Genomic DNA, 22,884 nt, shown 5'->3' with positions numbered 1-22,884 from the left:
AAACCACCATTGAACATGTGCTCGGGTCGGGGAAGAGGGGCGTGCCCGCCCGTCGTCATCAAGGGCGGAGCCAGAGGGTCGCGTGACCAACCAGGGCCGAGGTGAGCACACCGATGGGCGTGTCCTGAAGGCCGGCGGCTTGATCGCTGGAGGCGCTATAAAGGCGCGCGCGCAAGAAGCGTGGGGTGGTCGGTGGTGAGGATTGAGTGGACCAAGAGAGAGAAAGAGTGGTTGGACCAAGAAAGAGAAAGAGTGGTTGGACCAAGAGAGAAAGAGTGGTTGGACAGGGAGACGTGCAAGAGTGTTGTTGAGTTGAGGGTTTGGACCAGACGAGTCAGCCGAGTCCTGGCAAAGCAAGCGGCGGCCACAGCAGCAACAACACCCAACAGCCGCTTGGGGCCTGGACGGCGGTTTTGAGCAGGGCCGCGAAGGAACGGCGGCTGCTAAACGCGCCGATCGTGCTGCAGGACCCCCTTGGACCTTCCTCTCCCTCCAGCCATCCACCTCCTGCCTTTCCACCCTTCTTGTGTACGTGAGTTTGTTCTGTGTGTCTTGTCCCTGGGTATTTAATTAAGTCTGTATAAGCTAGTATTTGCACTGTGTCACCTGCGTCTTATGTGTTGTAAATAAACGTGACTGCTTTCTTTTTGCTTGTGTGTATAATAAATCCAATTACTCTTCTGTCCGTCTTCTCGTCTTATTCCTTTTCCTCTTTGCATTTCGTCGTTTTAGTCTTTTCCAGATTGGGCAGCTGCGGTGCGATACGGCCAAAGTTCTGGGTGAATCGGGTGAGTCGGGGAACAACTGTTCGGTCGCGGAGCCTTCGCTCGGCAAACAACATCCTAAACTGCGATCAGTAACAATTGGTGTCGAGGAGTGAGATCGGACCCGAAGCGCGCTTAACGCGCTCAAAATTACAAAGTACCGAAATTGCTTTTGTTTTACAAAACCCGAATACTGAAATCGCGCCATGGCTGGTCAAGGCGACGGGATGCCGGTGGGTAGAATCGACGGGGTAGAATTAGACGGGGTAGAATCGACCCAGGACCTCGGGGAAATGTATGTGGATGAAAGAGAGGAGGAGAACATTGGCAATGTGGTTGAGGGGGTATCAGGCGCACAAAATGGCGCTCTCGCGCACGAGGTTTCAGGCGCGCAAAAAGGCGCCTCGCACGAGCGCGCGGTAGCCGAGCCCGCTGTATCAGCGGGCTTTAACGTGCAGCCGTTTGACATGCAGCAGTTCATGGCACGGTTTAGCGAATACATGGCAGAGTCGAAGTGCGACAACGAAAAAAGAGCCAGGGAAATGGAGAAAATGGAAAACAGATTGGGTGAGCGATTGGAGGGCCAAATGGGGGTAATGAGGGACGAAGCGAGGGGTACCGGTGAGGGATTAAAACATGGGTTAATGGGGGTGGAAAATAGAATGGCTGCCCAGGAGAATCAGTTAGAGGGGGTGAAAAATGGGTTAATGGGGTTAGAAAATAGGATGGAGGACAAATTGCGGGAAATAGGGGAACAATCTGCCCGGGAAATCAAACGAATGGGGAACCAGATAGAGGAGGTGCAAATCGGGTTAGAAAGTAAACTGGATGCTCAGAGGGATGAATTGGAACAGATGAGGGTGGCATCTACAAAAGAGAGGGAGGAGATGAAAGAGGAGATATGACGAGGTGTAAGTGAGGAGGTTTCAGGGGTACGCGAGGAGGTAAAGCGAGGCGAAAAGCGTATGGAGAAAGAGGTGAGGAATAATACGGCTAGGTTACAGGGGGGAATAGAGGGTCTGACGGAGGAGGTGGAACAGCTGACAGAGGGACAAACGGAGTTAGTGGAGCAGGTTCAAAGGAACACTGCAGTACTCGGAGGGTTAAAGGCGACACAAAAAGAAATTAAAAATGACTTGATAGCGACACAGAGGCAATGTCAGATGGTACGTGAGGAACTGACAATGAGGGTGGACGAGGTGACAGAGATAATGGAGACAAAGGACCGGCAGGTGAGGATGCACATAGAGACGGTCACGGTGCCTTAGAGGACGAACTTGAGGAGACGCACCGGGAAATAAAAGAGGTGAAGCAAAAATTAGAGGAAGTGGAAGAAGAGGTGAGTGAAATTAAGAAGAGACGGACAGAAACTAAGAGAGAAATAAAGGAGGAGGTAATGGAATTGGTACAAGGTCTGTGCTCGAATCGTGATGTGCTGCTCACTAACCAAATAAAGAGTTTGCAGGTGGCAAAGGAGGTGCGGAGACGAGGTGCCAAGGTGAGTGGCGATATAATCGAAAATGTACATGATGTGAGGAAAGCTTCAGTCGGCTTGGGGATTGGTTTGGATCCGGGTGTTCGTAAAAGGCCGTTGGTGAAGTGTGTGACAGGTCAGGTGTGCGAAAAAAGAGGTGTGCGAGAATGTCCGACCATGGGGTGTGTGAGGAAAAAGTGCGTGCCGACCAGTGAGTGTGCTGTCGAGAGTGAGTCGGTCGTAGCGCATGTGCGAGGGGGTACATGGAAGCGCGGTGTGGTAAGTGTTACGGAGGAAGTAACGAAAGAGTGTGCGCAAGAGGATGCACGAGAAAGGTGTGTAACGGACAGGTGCATGGGGAAAGAGTGCGCTGTCAAGAGTAAGGGGGAATGCACGCCTGTGGTGAGTGTTACAGAGGATGTAACGGGAGAGTGTGCGCAAGAGTGTGCGCGAGAAAGGTGTGTAACGGACGGGTGCATGAGGAAAGAGTGTGCTGTCGAGAGTAAGGGTGAGTGCGCGACCGAGAGTGGAGGTGAGAGTAGTGAGAGTGACACGGAGCGTGAGTTGGTTGTGACAGGTGAGCGAGGATGTACACCTGGAATGGAAGGATGCACACCTGGAATGGTAGAGCGTGTGTGGGAATGCACACTTGAGTTGGTCGTGAGGCACGTGGTTGGGTGTGCGGGTGAGAGCACACCTGTGATTGTCACAGAGGAGGTGACCGAGGAGGGGGCGCGAAGAGGTGTGTTGGTGAGGTGTGCGAGCGACGAATGTGTGCCAAGGTGTTCGGTGGTCAGGTGTGTGACCAAGTCTGTGAGCGGAATGAGTGTACCGAGGTGTGTAAGGAAAGGTACGAGGAGCATGGGAACAGCTGGAGGTATGAGCAAGAAAGGGGTAGCGTATGCGTGTCAGCATGCAGGTGAGGCATCGACGGTAACCGGGTTAGCGGTTAGAGCGACTTTTAGCCGAATCGGGCCCTCGGTGCGTGCCGGGCTTCGCGTGCCGCGAGAACCAGCGGGGATCCGAGCCACGGCGGGTTCGAAAGGACCGCCGTACGAGATCCACGCTGGGCCTCGCTTGGAACGGCCGCGTCCGTGCTCCACTAGGCGGAGCGGGCAGCTCGATAGGAAGGGTCGTCATGGCGACCACTTTTTGTTGAGACGTGCCGGCAGGTCGAGATCGGGACATTGGATGGCTCCACGCCGAGGTGGTGCGTGGGATCTCGGCCCGGGTAAGCCCCCGTCCCTGCCCCGAATGCAGGACGTATCCAGCCGCTGGCACAAAACAACCCGCATTCATTGCTCGGCTGTACGAAGCCGAGCTTTCGAAGGGAATTGGCGCACCGAGAGGATCTAATAAGTAGACGGGTGATGAGGATAGTGTTTTGGACCCAAAATTAGAAAAAGGCAAAATTTGATGATTGGTACGGTGATTAGCAGTAAATGGCAAATTGTTGATTTGTTGGATTTGGACGAGCGAAATTGATAGTAGGACCTCCCCGATGTGGTGGGATGGCAAATCCACCATCCCTCACAGACGGGGGGCAAATGCGCACTAGATTAGGGGGTGTATGGCAGTGAAAACTAGCCCGGGTGGGTTAGGATATTGTGTGTAGGGATCTAGCGAAGATGACATTAGGTAACGTTAAGGTTAGTTAGTGACAATGACACCTGTAGTGGGGACGCAGGTAGAGTAGAGTGGATGATAATGACGTGGGAGCGCAATAGTTTAAAGGGACGACTGGGAAGCGCAAGTTTCAGAGGGGAGTAGTTAGATGAGATGATGCCGTGTGTTTGAGGATTGAACAGGTGTGATTGAACAGGTGTGATTGCACAGGTGTGCAACTGAACAGGTGGATGGAGCAGTGTATGAGTGAGTGAAGGTGATTGTGTATTGTGCTGACCGAATGGTCCAGGAAGAGGAGGAGGGTGCAGATGGCACCAGGTGTGAGTGCACAGGTGTGCAACAACAGGTATGAGGAACAGGTGTATGGAATAAATGGTAGTGTGGAATGTATGGAGTATTGGAATGGATGGTCGTGGAGTGAGTATGGTGGAAATTGTGGAGTGGAGTGGATGGTGCGAAGGTGTGAATGGGGGAAGAGTGGACCCCCATCACGGATACCCGGGGCGGGTAGTGTAAGTGTTAGGTAGAGGGTACAGGTAAATTGTGGTTGGATATTGGCATCTGTGGTGCGGGTGAAAGAATGGTCTTTGGATGGGTGCATTAGTGTTGTGGAAATGGCTGGGCGTGTAGCCTGTTAGTGTGTGTAGTTGGTTTGGGCACTCCACCACTGTGAGGATGTCGGCCAGGTGAGGCCGCAGGTGGGCTCTGGGAGCCGGTAGTAGTTGTTGTGGATGGGGCCCGAGGATCCGGAGGACGGACCCGGGTAGCCCAGTGCCAGAGGGCACCGAGTGGGGTGACAGAGCCAGGAGGGGCTTTCCCCAGTTAGTTAGGTTAGGGTGAGGAGCTAGGTAAGCTCGGGTGGCAACTGCAGTGGTGGAGGTGTGCAGGTGGGTAGACCTGCTGGGAGAGCTACACGTCGCAGCCCAGAAATTGTGCAAGGGCACCGGGAGATGAATCGGGGGAGTGAGACCCCAAATTGAGAAGCACCACAGTTTGGTCAATGGGAATTGGTTGTTAGAACCCATAGTGTAAGTGGCCAATGGATTGGCAGGGAGAGACCCCGGGTAGTGTAAAGTGTGTTAAGGTCATTTAGAGGATAGTTAGGATTGGAGTCTCCTCGCACCATCTGCATCCACTCACCTGAGGTGACAGGTACTCCACACCATGCCATGTTTTGATTATTTTTTATGATGCAAATGTTTGGATTGTGAGACGCATCATGACGTGGGTGTGACATTGTGCTTTGATGTTCCATCTCTTCCTCCTTATGAGGATTGATGATGAATTTGGTGATGGCAAATTTTGAAGTCGAGGGATTGTGGAGACGAATTTGGTATAGGAGAAATATGGGGAGACGTGACAGTAGCGACGGATTGGTAATGTGTAGATTTTGTACATATGGGGTAAGGGCAAGGGTAGTGTAGGTGACAGGGGGGTGACGTACGGTAGGGACGAGCTTTCTCACTTCGCCCTCCGTACGCATTTCGCCTTGCATTGCCTTATTGATGTGTACCCTTGTGACCTTACCCCTCGCTCAATTGTCTCTTTTGTCTCCCACATGACCTGTGCGCCACTGGGCGCCGAGGGGAGCGTGCGTGAGTCGGCCATTGTGCGCCCGGCACTCTCAGAACCAGCTGTCTGCATCGATGCACCACATTATGGACCACATGTCTGTGGCCGAGCACCACTTATGGACCCCATGGGTTGGGGCATGGCCCCTCTGCTGGAACTGAACAGGTGGATGGAGCAGTGTATGAGTGAGTGAAGGTGCCACCTGCACCCTCCACTACCCTTGCCCTTACCGAAAAATCTCGCGAGATCTCGCGAGATCTCGGAGACGGTGGGAGGGATTTTCGAAGCTCCACACGGTCTCCACGTTTTTCGAAGTTAAGTCTGTTCACATTTGTATTTTGTCGAAACTGTATTTATCTTTCGGTGTGTGAAGTTATTGTGTGCAACTTTGGTTGTTTCTCGGTGTTTATCTTTCATAAATTGATCGTCTGTTTGCCGTGTCGTGTCTTGAGGCCTTGTACAGTGTGCACTGTACAACCTTGAGGCTTTGTTTTTCTCTCAGCTGTCCGTCGTTTGTGATCCAATAACTTTCGTTCTCTGTATTCCCAGGCGTTTCACCCATAGCCTACTTCCTTGTGTAAATCTCAACTCAAAAAAAAACAAACAAACAAAAAAAAACAACATTTCCTTCTCTGTTCTCATTCGTTTATTCATTCTTATTCGTTCGTTCGTTCTTCGACCACGTGTTTCTCCCCCATTTCCCCAGATAGTTTTCACTCATTAACCTTCAATGTTTACACTTTCCCCTCAAGTTATGTATTCCGTCATATTTTATAACACCTTTTTCTTCTTCTTCTTTAAAAGGCTGCTTTCGACTTGCTCACCAAATCAATTCATCCCAAAAAAAATATCCATCTCCTATAGTGCCTTTTTTCTACATTCCCTAAACTCTCCTGCACTCCATCCTCCATCCAGCGTCCTTAAACGTATTTTTAACTCGAAGGTCACAAGAAACTCATTTTGCAATAAATGTTCGTTTCCCATAAATCGTACACTTTCAAAAATCCAATCTCACCCCTCCCCTCCAAATCTTCCCCATAACCCCTCCCCTCCAAATCTTCCCCATCACCCCTCCCCTCCAAATCTTCCCCATCACCCATCCCTTTCAAATCTCCCCCCTTGCCCCCTCCCTCCTAAACTACCCCCTCACCCCTCCCCGCCAAGACGCCCCCTCGCCCCTCCCCTCCTAGACTCCTGCCTCACCCCTCCCCTCCAAATCTCCCCCATATCCCATCCCTTTCAAATCCCTCCCCTTGTCCCTTCCCTCCCAAACTCCCCCCTCACCCCTCCCCTTCAAATCTCCCCACCCTCATTGCTTCTCAATTTCCCCCCTCTCACTCCCCCTCCTCAAAGCGACCTCCCCGCTTCTTCCCCCTTCAAACTCTCACCTCCATCTCCCCCAACCTGCCTCGCTCTTCCCCCTCCTCAGATAACACCTCATTGTGGCTCACCCAATCACCATCAAACCTTTTGTCCGCCCCATCCTTCCCTTTCTCCGAGCTATTCTGAAATCTCTGACACACCTTCAACAGCTCTCCCTATCTCTTCCACCTCTTCCACATCTTACCCTACCCCTCCTCCCCCCTGTTCTGTATCTGATGCTCCCCCTTCCTCTTCATTAACGGTATGGACCTCAAACATCCGGGGCCTTCGTTCAAACTTAACTGATCTCTCCATACAGGTTGCTTCTGTCAAACCAGACGTGATCTGCTTAACAGAAACTTTCCTCCTTTATGATGTCTCTGATTCCATAGTATCTCTCCCGGGTTACTCCCTCCTCCGGTATGATAGACCTGAGCCTCGTCCTGGAGGCGGGGTTGCTATCTTTATCAAAAACTCTCTTCCTCACTCGCCCTGCACTGCACTCTCTCCATGTCACCCCCAGGAATACCTCTGGCTACGGCTTCCCCTTCGCTCCCACCTCTTGTTCATATGTGTGTTGTACCGTCCACCAAACAGTGATGACTCCATCTACATCTCGCTGTCTGATGATATGGACCAACTTCTATCTACTCATCCCAACTCTCTCTTCCTCATATGTGGTGATTTCAATTGTCACCATGCCAGTTGGCTGGGTGTGGGTACCTCTCTCACCAGCCATGGCTCTTCAGCAAAGGACTTCTGCGACTCACTGGGACTGACACAATCTGTCAATTTCCCGACCCGGATCTCAGTCAACGGAACATCTTCTCTTCTGGACTTGGTTATGACTAACTTCCCTGAAAATGTCTGCTGCTCTTCTTCTGCTCCGATCGGATCATCTGATCATGTCCTTGTTAAAGTGGACATCTCTCTGACCATCCTCAGGGAGCCTGCTCAGCGTCGACGAGTCTGGCATTTCACTCAGGCCAACTGGCACGGTCTTCAAGCAGCCATCAATCATCTGGACTGGTCTCCCATCTCTACCACCTCTGACATCAACTCATCCTGGGAATTCTTCCAAAGTAAATTGCTCTCTCTCATGCACAGATTTATCCCATCTCGTCTTCAGTTGTCATACCGTTCCTCCCATCCATGGTACACGGAATCTTGTGGTGAGGCTGTTGCCCAGAAACAACTTGCCTTCGTCTCCTGGAAAGCAAATCCAACGGAAGGAAATCTCATTTCCTTTCACAAAGCCCGAAACAAGTGTGTGTCCACCCTCAGGAGAGCCAGGAAACAATATCTCTCCATTCTCAAGACCGAACTCTCTTATCTGTCTCCCTCTTCCAAATCCTAGTGGCATCTGGTCAAATCCGTTTCTGGTGTTTGTTCCCCCTCCATCCCCTCCCTTACCTCAAACGGCTACACAGCTGACTCCGCACGTGAAAAAGCTGAATGCCTCAACTCTGTGTTTGCCTCTAAATCTTGTGTCCCAAACCCATCCCTCTCTGTACCCACCATACCCAGTCGTACCCTGCTGCTCCTGGACTCCGTGTCCTTTCCTCCTGACAAGGTGGAAAAGTTTCTGTCAACCCTCGACTCTGATTCTGCAACTGGACCCGACGGCATCAGCCCACGGGTCCTAAAATCCTGCTCTGCTGCTCTATCTCACCCTCTCTCTGTTCTCTTCACCCTCTCTTTTGCTCAAGGTCAACTGCCATCTGCTTGGAAATCAGCCAACATCACCGCTTTGCACAAAAAAGGTGCAAAAACAGATCCTAGCAACTACAGACCAATCAGCCTTCTCCCAATTATCAGCAAAGTCATGGAATCCATCATTGCTTCGGATATGAAATCTTTCCTCTTCTCCAATGGCTTGATCTCTGATCATCAATTTGGTTTCAGACCAGGTCACTCTACTCTGGACATGCTGCTTCTGCTGTCTCAACAATGGATGGAGGTCCTCAATGCCAAACAGGAAATTAGAGCTGTCTCCCTCGACATATCACGTGCCTTCGACACGGTCTGGCACCCCGCTCTGCTCACCAAACTCTCCTCCTTTGGTATCCATGGAAATCTCCACGCATGGCTGGCGGACTTCCTCTCTAGTCATCGTCAACGTGTGGCCCTGAATGGGTTTCTCTCATCTCCTCTTCCTGTTCAGGCTGGAGTTCCCCAAGGCAGTGTTCTGGGCCCCGTGCTTTTTCTGGTCTTCATCAATGATCTCTCTGACTCTCTCGAAAATCCTCTCTATCTCTTTGCTGATGACTCCACTCTCTGCCGCTCCATTCCTCTTCCCTCAGATCGGCAGTCTGCTGCCTCCTCACTCTCTGAAGACCTGGACAAAATCACAGACTGGTCAAACAAGTGGAACATGTCTTTCAATCCTGACAAATCTCACACTCTTACTATGTCTCTCCGAAAAGATCGACTGGACAACCCTCCCATCTACTTTCTCAACAATCCTCTCCAAGAAGTTCTGTCGCTCAAGATTTTGGGTCTCACTATCTGCCATGATCTTTCTTGGGAAAACCACATTTCCAAGCTGGCCTCCAAAGCCAGTCGCCGACTGGGCATCCTCCGTCGTGCGAAGACCTTCCTCGGCACACCTGAGCTCCTCACCACATACAAGGCTTTCATCCGCAGCTCAATGGAATACTGTTCTCCCCTATGGGCCGGTGCTCCTGCCTCACACCTAGCTCGGCTTCACGCTGTTGAAACCAAAGCTTTCAGAATTATTGGAATCTCCCGCGATGAAGCTATCTCTGAGGGCCTTTCACTCACTCACCGCAGGCAGGTAGGTGGTCTTTCTGTCTTCTACCAACTCCTCTCCGGCCTTGCACCCCCAGCTCTCTCTGTGCTCTGTCCCCCAAATATTCCTACAGGTCGCACAAGATCTGCCAGCAACCCTCTGATGGTTAAACTGCCGAAATCTCGGCTCTCTGCTCACCTTCACTCTTTCATTCCTCTTTTCTCCCGCCTCTGGAACAAACTCCCTCACTCCCTTCAATCCCACTCCTCCCTCCAGGTCTTTAAAACAGCTGTTCACCACCATCTCTTATCTTCCCCCATCCAAAACCTTGATCTTTTCTACCCCCGCTAATTCACCCCAGATCCACCTTGTTTGAAATTCCAACTTCTTTCCTGGAAGTCCTGGCAGTGTCCATATGTTTTATACCTCTCCCACCGCCCCCTTCCCATGCCCCCCCCCCCCCAAAGCCCTCGCCCTCTCTCAGATCTCTCGATGTCTCCATGTCTCCATGTCTCTCGGTCCCTGCTCTCAAATGTTGTGTTTGTGTCCTTCACCCTCTCTCCCCATCTTGTCTACCGCTCCCGATGTTATATGTTTTATGTGTCGGTTTGTCTTTCTGTGTGATTAATGTTCGCTCTTTCACGAGCCTCGATCTTGTATACAAAAAAAAAAAAAAAAAAAAAAAAACTGGCCATGAGGGCCCGAAATCTTGCTGGCGGACCTTGGCCACAGGGCACCGATGCCCCACAGGTGAACCACACGTAGTCGGCCCCTGTGGGCCATAAATAAAATAAAAACGGACACATTAGGTGCATTCTTTTATTGCAAATAGGCCGCCAGCAAGGGAAGATGACAACACCAGGAAAATAATAATAGCCAGCAGAGGGAGCCGAAGAGCAAGAGATCACCTGCAGGGTTAGGGTTGTTGATTTATTTTTTATTGTTGAACACTCTTGAACAGTGATGACTGCACCGATTGGTGCTTGGGTGTGTATTGGTGCGTTTTTGGGTGCGTTCATGGTGCATTGATGCAGAGCAGACTGTCTCCCCCCAGAAAGAACAATCACAGGTCCTGGGTTAGTCTTGTAAATAAAAATAGCGTCATTGTAAATAATGCTCCCCACCGTCAGTGTGTAGTTTGAAGACCATTCCGCAATTCGGTTAACTGTGGGCGTAAGTCTGTTAGGCAGGGTGCAATGGAGCAGCGGGACACATTTATTTATGTTTTAAAACTGTCGCACTCAGGGTCAGGTTAAAAGTAGAGGGAACTACACCTACGTGTCACACTAAATAAAAGTTGTAGGCCCGGGACGTGCCTAAGAGGAGGAGGGTGCAGTGTTGCGGATATGAGGACTGTATTTTTTTGATTGTGTGCTTCATTATTATTATTATTATTGTTTATTCTGCGCCCCCTGCCTCTGGAGCTGTGTAAAGGTGAAAGGGCATCCCATAATTAGTCCACAAGCATACACGTCAGCCAATAATAGAATACCCCTGTTCGATAGTTATATCTTATTCTGTGTTTTAGGGTAAGGCTGTGTCTCCCATTAATTGAAGTACTCCATTGCACCAGTGAAAGAGAATAGATCCCCTTTCATTCCCCTCCCCAAAATCTCCATTTCCTTTCACATCCCCTTTCGTCATTGCCAAGCCTCGATTGCCAATTACATCCCCTCCAAAACCACCATTGAACATGTGCTCGGGTCGGGGAAGAGGGGCGTGCCCGCCCGTCGTCATCAAGGGCGGAGCCAGAGGGTCGCGTGACCAACCAGGGCCGAGGTGAGCACACCGATGGGATGGGCGTGTCCTGAAGGCCGGCGGCTTGATCGCTGGAGGCGCTATAAAGGCGCGCGCGCAAGAAGCGTGGGGTGGTCGGTGGTGAGGAGTGAGTGGACCAAGAGAGAGAAAGAGTGGTTGGACCAAGAAAGAGAAAGAGTGGTTGGACCAAGAGAGAAAGAGTGGTTGGACAGGCAGACGTGCAAGAGTGTTGTTGAGTTGAGGGTTTGGACCAGACGAGTCAGCCGAGTCCTGGCAAAGCAAGCGGCGGCCACAGCAGCAACAACACCCAACAGCCGCTTGGGGCCTGGACGGCGGTTTTGAGCAGGGCCGCGAAGGAACGGCGGCTGCTAAACGCGCCGATCGTGCTGCAGGACCCCCTTGGACCTCCCTCTCCCTCCAGCCATCCACCTCCTGCCTTTCCACCCTTCTTGTGTACGTGAGTTTGTTCTGTGTGTCTTGTCCCTGGGTATTTAATTAAGTCTGTATAAGCTAGTATTTGCACTGTGTCACCTGCGTCTTATGTGTTGTAAATAAACGTGACTGCTTTCTTTTTGCTTGTGTGTATAATAAATCCAATTACTCTTCTGTCCGTCTTCTCGTCTTATTCCTTTTCCTCTTTGCATTTCGTCGTTTTAGTCTTTTCCAGATTGGGCAGCTGCGGTGCGATACGGCCAAAGTTCTGGGTGAATCGGGTGAGTCGGGGAACAACTGTTCGGTCGCGGAGCCTTCGCTCGGCAAACAACATCCTAAACCGCGATCAGTTACAATATATATATATATATATATATATATATATATATATATATATATATATATATATATATATATATATATATATATATAATCGTTAGATTAAATAAGACGCGGACGTAGCTTATATATGTATATATATATATATATGTATATATATATATAGCTCTTTTTAACCACTGACTGATATTCATGTTCGGTACCTTCCAGGTGTCGTACAACAAAACAACAACAACAGGCATTTTTAGGCCATTTTCCCTGCTAGAGCGGGGGTTAGCCTTGCGATCCCCATGACAATCTTCTCCATTTTGCCCTATTTTCTGCATCTCACACTTCTTTTTTTTTTGTATACAAGATCGAGGCTCGTGAAAGAGCTAACATTAATCACACAAAAAGTCAAACCGACACAGAAAACACAAAAAATAAGGGGAGCGGTAGACAAGATGGGGAGAGAGGGGGAAGGACACAAACAGAACATTTGAGAGCAGGGACATTGGGAGGGCTTGGGGGGGGGGGTGGGAGAAAAGGTGAATGAAAGAGTGAATGTGAGCAGAGAGCCTAGATTTTGGCAGTTTAACCATAAGAGGGTTGCAGCCAGATCTTGTGCGACCTGAAGGAATATTGTGGGGACAGAGCCCAGAGAGAGCTGGAGGAGCAAGGCCGGAGAGGAGTCGGTAGAAGACAGAAAGACCACCAACCTGCATGCGGTGAGTGAGTGAAAGGCCCTCGGAGTTAACTTCATCGCAGGAGATTCCAATGATTCTGAAAGCTTTGGTTTCAACAGCGTGAAGCCGAGGTAGGTGTGAGGCAGGAGCACCAGCCCAGAGGGGGGAACCGTATTCCATTGAGCTGCGGATGAAAGCCTTGTATGTGGTGAGGAGCTCAGGTGTGCCAAGGAAGGACTTCGCATGACGGAGGATGCCCAGTCGGCGACTGGCTTTGGAGGCCATCTTGGAAATGTGGTTTTCCCAAGAAAGATCATGGCAGATAGTGAGACCCAAAAGCTTGAGCGACAGAACTTCTTGGAGAGGATTGTTGAGAAAGTAGATGGGAGGGTTTTCCATTCGGTCCTTTCGGAGAGGCATTGTAAGAGTGTGAGATTTGTCAGGATTGAAAGACATGTTCCACTTTTTTGACCAGTCTGTGATTTTGTCCAGGTCTGCAGAGAGTGAGGAGGCTGCAGACTGCCGAACTGAGGGATGAGGAATGGAGCGGCAGATGGTGGAGTCATCAGCAGAGAGATAGAGAGGATTTTCCAGAGAGTCGGAGAGGTCATTGATGAAGACCAGAAATAGCACAGGGCCCAGAACACTACCTTTGGGGACTCCAGCCAGAACAGGAAGGGGAGATGAGAGAAATCCATTCAGGTTCACATGTTGCCTACGACCAGAGAGGAAGTCTGCAAGCCATGAGTGGAGATTTCCATGGATACCATAGGAGGAGAGTTTGGTGAGCAGAGCTGGGAGCCAGACCGTATCGAAGGCACGTGATATGTCAAGTGAGACAGCTCTGATTTCCTGTTTGGCATTGAGGACCTCCATCCATGGTTGAGACAGCAGAAGCAACATGTCCAGAGTAAAATGACCTGGTCTGAATCCAAATTGATCATCAGAGATCAAGCCATTGGAGAAGAGGAAGGATTTGATATCCGAAGCAATGATGGATTCCATGACTTTGCTGATAATTGGAAGCAGGCTGATTGGTCTGAAGTTGGAAGGATCTGTTTTTGCACCTTTTTGTGTAAAGCGGTAATGTTTGCTGATTTCCAAGATGTTGGCAGATGACCTTGAGCAAAAGAGAGGGTGAAAAGAACAGAGATAGGGTGAAACAGAGCGCCAGAGCAGGATTTTAGGACCCGTGGGCTGATGCCGTCTGGTCCAGTTGCAGAATCAGAGTCGAGGTTTGACCAAAACTTCTCCACCTTGTCAGGAGAGAAGGACACAGAGTCCAGGAGCAGTTGGGTTCGACTGGGAAAGGTGGGAACAGAGAGAGATGCGTTTGGGACACAAGATTTTGAGGCAAACACAGAGTTGAGGAATTCGGCTTTGTCATGTGCGTTGTCAACTGTGTAGCCATTTGAGGTAAGGGAGGGGATGGAGGGGGAACAAACACCAGAAACGGATTTGACCAGATGCCACCAGGATTTGGAGGAAGGAGACAGGTTTGAGAGTTCAATCTTGAGTGTGGAGAGATAGTGCTTCCTGGCACTCCTGAGGGTAGACACACACTTGTGTGTCTTGGTGGAAGGAACTGAGATTGCCTTCAGTTGGATTTGCCTTCCAAGAGGCAAAGGCAAGTTCTTTTAGGGCAACTGCCTCACCACAACATTCAGTGTACCATGGACGGGAGGAGGGGTAAGACACTGAAGACGAGATGGGATAAATCTGTGCATGAGAGAGAGCAGTTTGCTTTGGAAGAATTCCCAGGAAGAATTCATGTCAGAGGCATTAGAGATGGGAGACCAGTCCAGTTGATTGATGGATGCTTGCAGCCCGTGCCACGTGCCACTCAGCCTGAGTGAAATGCCAGACTCGTCGGTGCTGAGGAGGCTCTCTGAGAATGGCCAGAGAGATGACCACTTTAACAAGCACATGATCAGAAGAACCGATTGGAGCAGAAGAAGAGCAGCAGGCCTTTGCAGGGAAGTTAGTCATAACCAAGTCCAGAAGAGAAGATACTCCATTGACTGAGGTCCGGGTCGGAAAATTTACAGATTGTGTCAGTCCCAATGAGTCACAGAAGTCCTTTGCTGAGGTGCCATGGCTGGTGAGAGATGAACCCACACCCAGCCAGCTGGCATGATGACAGTTGAAGTCGCCACATATGAGGCAGAGAGAGTTTGGATGAGTTGATAGAAGTTGGTCCATGTTATCCAACAGCGAAATGTAAATGGAGTCATCACTGTTTGGAGGACGGTGCAGAACACGTATGAACAAAAGGTGGGATCGGAGGAGGAAGCCGTAGCCAGAGGTACTCCTGGGGGTGGGGTGGAGAGAGGGCAGTGCAAGGAGAGTGAGGAAGAGAGTTTTTGATAAAGATAGCCACCCCACCACCAGGACGAGGCTCAGGTCTATCATACCGGAGGAGGGAGTAACCAGGAAGAGATATTAAGGAATCAGAGACATCTTGAAGGAGGAAAGTTTCTGTTGAGCAGATCAAGTCTGGATTGTCAGAAGCAACCTGAATGGAGAGATCAATCAGGTTTGAGCGAAGGCCCCGGATGTTTGAAGTCCATACCGTTAATGATGAGAGAGGGGGAGCATCGGGTGCAGGACAGGGGAGGGGAGGGGTAGGGTCAGATGAAAGATGAGAGGGGGAGGTAGGAAGAGCAGTTGATCGTGTGTCAGAGATTACAGAAGAGTTACAAGAAAGGGAAGGATGAGGAGGATGAAAGGTTTGATGGTGATGGGATGAGGCACAGTGAGAAGTTGTTTGATGGGGGGGGGGGGGGCAGAGGAAAGTAGAAGGTTGGGGGAGGTGGAGGTATGAGATAGAAGGGGGACGAAGTGAGGAGGAGGCAGCTTTGAGAAGGAGGTGGGAGGAGGGAGAATTTGGGAGGGATGGTTGGGGGGGACATTTGAAGGGGAGGGGTTGGGGGGAGTTTTGAATGGGAGGGGCAAGGGGGGAGTTTAGGAGGGGGTGGGCAAGGGGGGAGTTTAGGAGGGGAGGGGCAAGGGGGGGAGATTTGGAGTGGAGGGGCAAGGGGGGAGATTTGGAGGGGAGGGGCAAGGGGGGAGTTTAGGAGGGGAGGGGCAAGGGGGGAGTTTAGGAGGGGAGGGGCAAGGGGGGAGATTTGGAGGGGAGGGGAAAGGGGGGAGATTTGGAGGGGAGGGGAAAGGGGGACATTGAGAAAGTGGATGATTAATGAAAGATGAACATTTGTAACAAATTGGGTTTGTTGTGATTTTCAAGTTAGCGATCCGTTTAAGAACGACGGAGGAGGGGAGGAATGAATGAGAATTTAGAGCATGTAGTGAGAAAGAATTATCAGAGATTGAATATTTTTTTGAAATGGAATGAGTTGAAGAGGAAATTGAAAGGAGCCTTTTAAATAGGAAGAAAAACAGCGTGTTGTAATAAACCACTGAATAAAACACTGCGGGGGAAAGTTTAAACATATTTAAACAGAACCGTGAAGAACAGTCTTATATTCACAAAGATACCAACGGGGAGAGGGCCTTGATGGACAACCACGAGTCACTTGAACAGGGCAAAAGGTGGAAGGCAAGGGGGGCGGGGCGGGATAGCGCACATGGACAGAGGCAAAAGCGACCCCTTGTTAACCACTTTGCCTGAATTTCTTCCACCACCTTTAGCCAAGTCTTTCTCGGTCTTCCCAGTCCTCTACTTCCTTCTACATTCATTTTCATCACTCTTCTCAACCAGTCACTTTCATCCTTCCTCAACACATGACCAAACCATCTCAACCTGCTCCTCTTCACAGCATCAATCACAGGCTCTATTCCCATCATCTTTTGCAATTCATAATTTGTCTTCCTCTCTCTCATTTGTCTTCATCATCATTTGTCTTCTATTCTTGAATCCCTGGTGTTGGCTTAGCGGTTAGGGTGCCGGCTTGGGATCCTAGGATCTTGGGTTTGAATCCCGGTCGATCGCTGAATTAACACCAGGCGGTTGACTCAGCCTGTCATCCTTCCGAGGTCGGCAAATTGAGTATCAGTTCACTGGTAATTCCTTGTGTGTCGCAAGAGGCGACTAACAGGGTTTGCGGCAGGAAGAGCATCTGGCCGTAAATCATTGCTTCAAAAAGGGGACTACGGTGCCAAAAAAAAAAAAGGCCAACCCCCGCCCTGCAGGTAAAAATAGCCTCTAAAGGCGGTTTTAGTATGTTGAAGCATTATGTTATAATTGGTAGTTGCAGCCATAAAGTGTTTGCATAAAATCTTTTAACCACGGTGATTATTGTTAACCTTGAAAATGTTTACTGTTTTTACCTGTGTTCTTTACCAGTGCTCCTGCACTGATTCAATTTTTTGAAGTTGTGCTAATTCGAGGCAGATTCAGAGGGAAGGGCTGAAGTTATGGGATAGAGGTGGTTGTCGAGGAAGGAGTAGGGAATGGAGGGGGTGGGGGCAGTCAGTATATTGAATGAATAAAAAAAAAACTTTTGGAAGTACATAGGCAGGCAGCATCATAGGTATGCAGCAATAGTTGAGTTGGACAGTGGACACATCTGGCCATATTTCCTTGGAGATGAACATGTTGGGGAAAAAAAACAACAATTTTATGTGTCGTTGTTACTGGATTGTTGCATTGTTGTCTTGCCTTGTGTGTGCAGTCCCACACCGGGGAGCTACGGCTATGCGTCGTCGTGCGTAAGAAACTTCAACTCTTCACCTGGAAGAATGGTGATCTTGTCGAGTTTCAAGTACGCACATGAGAAATACCAGTGACTGGAACAAAGACGAATTGCACAGTTTAAAGTTTTTATTGTCATAATAGTTTTATTGAGATGCAAATGCTTGTTCGTCAAAATATCAAAATGCTGCCCGAGAAAGTGGAAAGCTTTGCATTTAATAAATTTTAAAGTTTGGAAGTGTGATGGGAGTAATAACAGTGCGCTTACTCGTCTCTTTCCGCTACCCGCCCCCCTACCCCCCCCCCCCCCACCCCTTGCTCATCCTCTCTCCCGCTCTCCTCCTGCAGCCTGACCTTTGCCTTCCAGACTTCCCTAAATCCATTGCTTGGTGTGGTGACTCCATTTGTGTGGGATTTAAAAGGGATTATTATTTGGCCAAGGCAAGTGTTCCTTCTTTTGAATGCAATTTATTTCTAACCAACTGGTGATATTTACATATTATATTTATTTATTTTATCTGATATTTTGCTTGTAAGTTAAATTTAGCTTTTTTTAGTTGCATTAATTATGGAATAGTTTTGTGTTAAAGACCTTGACCCTCCCTGCCCTACTTATTTCTGCAAAATCTGCTTACCTTGTAATTAAACCAGACTTTTATGCTTTCTCTTCCCTTCCCCTCCCTCATTTTAAACCATCAAATCAAATCAAAAATGGTTTATTAAAAGCATGTTTGACAGCTAATGGCTGAATTACACATACACACATATTCATAATTTACAATCGAAGATTGCTTACAAGATAAACAAATATATATACAGAAAAAAGTTCAAAGGATGAAATAACAAAAAATACAGAATTAAACAAGCAGACATGGCATGCTTCAAACAGAAGATAAAAATGTTTTTGTGTTAAAATGTTTCTATATTTTATAAAAGATGTTTATAGCCTGTTTCACATTTGCATTCCCTAATGAAACATGTTCAGGAGAGTTGTGTCCGGTGCGTGCCGCATTTCAGGCTGATGGCCGGGGCTCCTGCAAAGAGCTTTTTCCCACCGGTAAGCAGCTCGAGCCTCTCGTCGTTTCCCTTACTGACAGTAAACTGGCTGTTGGTCGCGATGACATGACGATCTTCATCGATGAGGAGGGTACGATGCAGAAGCATGCCCTGCGCTGGACAGATGTCCCCATCTCCATGGGTACTTATCACACTCACAATGTTTATTACACGGCACGCGCGAAGCGAAGAGCGGGGTTAAGCGATTGGTTTATGTCCGTCCGTCTGTCCATCCGATCAGTTTATGATCGTCAGTTTATGATTGAGGAAAACTCATTGAAATCCAATGTTGTATTTTGAACACAAATCGGAACATCAATAGGAAGACAAGTTTATCGTTTAACTGTACTTTGGCTCTGAATTTGTCCCAATCGCACAAGCGCAAAGAGGAGAGATCATATTTTTACTCTGTCTGTCTGCCTGGCAGTCAAATAACATTGAAAATCATTCCAAACAGGAAATGTATTGTTTTTAAAGACGTTATAAAGGGCACAAACAACAGGCACGGATAACTATTATGAAGTGTTAGATAGGGTGATGTAACATACACTGGGTAAAACGATGGTAAAATCCGGAATTAATTTAATTATACGCCTCGAAATCTCTTTAAACCTTTATATAAATTTAATTATATGCTTGAACACTGTAGAACACAAATAACCTTTATAATACTTCCAAGAACCATGCTGTATTTCAATACATAGCATGAGAGGGTGTGGCATGTGAGAGGATGCAGTGTTGGTGTGAAGAAGAAGCTGCCAATATGGCTATGTACGATGCCAATTGACACTGCCTTCAATAAAGCCTCAATTTCCTAAGCTGTGACTCAACATCATCTTATTACAGTGGTGTATAAGACTGCTTCAGTGGTGCTAAACTTCTGGATTTTTTTTTTAAAAACGCCGACTGGTCATCCTCCGTCATGCAAAGTCCTTCCTTGGCAGACCTGAGCTCCTCACCACATACATGGCTTTCATCCGCAGCTCAATGGAATACTGTTCTCCCCTCTGGGCCGGTGCTCCTGCCCCACACCGAGCCCGGCTTCACGCTGTAGAAACCAAAGCTTTCAGAATCGTTGGAATCTCCCGCGATGAAGCTGATTCTGAGGGCCTTTCACTCTCTCACCGCATGCAGGTTGGTGGTCTTTCTGTCTTCTACCGACTCCTCTCCGGCCTTGCTCCCCCAGCTCTGTCTGTGCTCTGTCCCCCAAATATTCCTGCAGGACACACAAGAATTGCCAGCAACCCTCTTATGGTTAAACTGCCAAAATCAAGACGCTCTGCTCACCTTCACTCTTTAATTCCTCTTTTATCCCGCCTCTGGAACAAACTCCCTAACTCTCTTCAATCCCACTCCTCCCTCCAGGTCTTTAAAACATCTGTTCACCACTATCTCTTATATTCCCCCATCCAGAACCTTGATCTTTTCTACCCCTGTTAATACACCCTAAATCCACCTTTCAATCCCCGACTTCATTCCTGAAATTCCTTGTAGTGTCAATTTGTTTTGTACCGTGTACACTGTACCCCTTCCCTCTCCCTCCCGCTCCCCCCCCCCCCCCCAGCCCTCTCCCTTCGAACAGATCTCCCGATGTCCCTGTTCTCTACTGTTGTGCTTGTGTGCTTCCCGCTCTCTCCCCATCTTGTCTCCCCCTGCCTTTATTGTTTTATGTGTCCGTTTATATTTGTTGTGCTAATATGTGTTTGCTGTGCTAGCTCTTAAACGAGCCTCGATCTTGTATACACAAAAAACCCCCCCAAAAAAACAAACAAAAAAAAACGTTCTTTAAAATCATTACTTTATTAAAATTGAAACATATACCTGAACACAGCACAGGGTATTGTATTCTATGAAGTGTCTAATTAAATATCCTTTATTTTTTACAATTGCTTCTGTAATTTTGTATGGAAATGACAAAAGTTTCTCTTTCATCCATCACCATTATTAAATTGATGAGTTTTTATTTTAAGCTGTTGAAATTTTTAAAGAGAATAGTAATGTTATTTTTGGAAAATCTGTTATCAGTTGTTGATATAGTTGTTGTAATCATCGTGGATTCATGGTTTTGAAGAACGAAGTTCATATTACAAATCGCATTTTCTGTCCACGTCCGTCAGATTTGTCGATTTACACACAAGGTAGTACTCTTGGTATTATAACGGGGTTAACATTCTCTTCTTTATTTCCATCCAGCCCAGTAATGTCCAATGTATAATGTTCTTGGCAATTCATAAAGTTTGTATAATCTCGATCTGATTGCATTTTCTGAAATTAACAAAACGTATGAAGGATTAATATGAAGGATTAGCGAGCGAAGCATCAACTTTACCTTTCTTCCCATGGCAATTAGTGCATGTCCATCAATGTCCTGTTTGTTCCATCCATTAATCCTTTTCCTGAGGCTGCTTCAACAGCACTCCGTCTGCCATCATTGAGAGCATCGGAGAGACAGAGAGAAACACACTGACAGAATTGTTCCACTGAGTGGCATTTTTGTAAATGTGCTTTAATAAGACGAAGTTAGTATCTATATTGTGTTATATGTATATCTATATACTCGTCCTCTTCCCTTTTTAATGGGTGAGGTCCAATGGTAACAAGCTTTTACCCGGCCTTCACGATACTCCTCCACTTCTCCCTGTCCTCAGCGAACTCTCTCCACTCTCCAGCCACCCACCTTCTTGATATCCCTCCTCACACAATCCTCACATCTCAACTGCGGTCTACCTCTTTTCCTTCTACCAATCTACCATGATCCTTCAACCTATCCGCTCTCTTTGCCATTCTCTCTTCCCCCATCCGCACCAAGTGTCCAGCCCATCTCAGCCGATATTTCACCAATATCCTCGGCAAGCTCATCTGCAAACCAATCTCCTTCCTCAATTCATCCATCCCCCAGTTGTTAATCAGATGTCCAAGGCCACATCGCCACATAGGCCGGGAGCACTACGGGAATGACCTGCCACTGGGTAGTCATATGATCTTCGAAATGGTGCCTTGCGACTGTACGGTGAGGGTGGGAAAGGGCACCCTGTCACTGTAGGGTGGCTGATATCCCTCTATCACTGTAGGGGAGGTGACACAAACACCCTAAGGATAAATGTGCTAGTTTCCCTGAAATTTGCTCCACCACATTATTTCCACACACGGAGGGTCAACATCACAATAACAACTTCCAATTCTAGGAATTTGGCTAGGGTGCCGGCGATAGCACACCTACACTGAGAATAACGAGTGGTCGGAAAATCTTGTACGACCTTAGAAAAGGAAATGAGGCCGTTTGGACCATCATCACTGGATTACACTCTGGAGTTTAATTATTTTCTACAGGCCTTTGTAAAAGTTACTCTTGTGGGCTCGGACTATGTTTCTGGGTGTTTCTTCCCTTTGCCCATTCTTTCTCCAAATATCCCTCTGCTATGTCCCTCTCCCACGCTGTTGGTGTGTTTCCCACCTTTCCACGGTTTTCATGTATTTATGACTTTGCTTATTTATGCCTTAATCTTAGCTAACAGAAATGTTCTTGATGCTTTACTAAAGTCGAGATAACCCGACCTTGATTGGTTGATCCAACTTTTACTGCATACAATAAATCTTACAGCCTCTACATTTATTTCATTATGGCCGAGACAGACATTTTTTGTGCTTTATTTGAAATCTTTCATGCAACATTATTGGTGACCAGATGCAGGACGGGGTGGACCTTTTTATAGCAGCATCAACAACTTTTTTCACAACATTATTGGCAATTTTACGCTGCACAAGGATATTTTGACAACTTTACGATTATGAAACAAAAGTTGCTCTTACGGAACTCGTGTCTTTCCAAATCCTTCGCTTTGTACCATTTATTGCACAGTATTTTGTGCTACGTGCTGAGTCTGGGAAGTCGGTGGTTGGAACCATTGCCGAGTCGTACAAAAGACTTTTAATATGGTACGTGTTGCTTCCTTTCTTGACGCTGACTATATAAGACGATGCAGCACGCCATAGGTTGTAACCATTGGCCAGGCTTGATGGGTCTAAAGGCCTCCTCCTGCATTGAAGTTCCATGTAAGGGAACACATCTACATTAAGATTATGTTTATTGGTAGTTGTGAGGAGTGGGAATTTGTATTTCTGTACTTTGCATATTCTGCATATCGATGATATGTTCCAGAACATGAGAGCCACTGAGTTGGTGGTTCTAGGAGTGGCAGTCGGAACAATAGAGTGCTAATAGAGTAATTAGTCAGTTTACAAACTCGATAACAAACCAGCCCAGGATTAGCAATGATCTAGCGTGGCAGGCCAAAATGTGCCGGCTTCACCTTCATTATCTTCAGGAGCCATCTATTTATCTTTTATCAATGGGGAGACTGATTGAGAAAAGGAGGGGAAGGGAGGACGTTTGGAGAGAAAATACGGGAGTAAATAGAGGCAGGAAGGGC

General features: G+C 48.1%; 1 protein-coding gene across 1 annotated transcript in view; it reads left to right on the top strand.

The window, feature by feature from the left end:
* Window positions 1-22,884, top strand: part of VPS39 (VPS39 subunit of HOPS complex) — a 59,078-nt gene that overhangs the window by 5,513 nt on the left and 30,681 nt on the right. The window contains exons 6-8 of the mRNA XM_068115873.2: window positions 17,379-17,468; window positions 17,747-17,839; window positions 18,416-18,596. Coding sequence (XP_067971974.1) covers window positions 17,379-17,468; window positions 17,747-17,839; window positions 18,416-18,596 — 364 coding nt within the window. The remainder of the gene's footprint in view (window positions 1-17,378; window positions 17,469-17,746; window positions 17,840-18,415; window positions 18,597-22,884) is intronic.

This window comes from Myxine glutinosa, chromosome 5 (assembly GCF_964187855.1).
Source record: "Myxine glutinosa chromosome 5, kmMyxGlut1.1, whole genome shotgun sequence".
NCBI lineage: Eukaryota > Metazoa > Chordata > Myxini > Myxiniformes > Myxinidae > Myxine > Myxine glutinosa.
The sequence above is the reverse complement of the archived record's forward strand: the minus strand, read 5'-3'. Positions and strand labels throughout refer to the sequence as shown.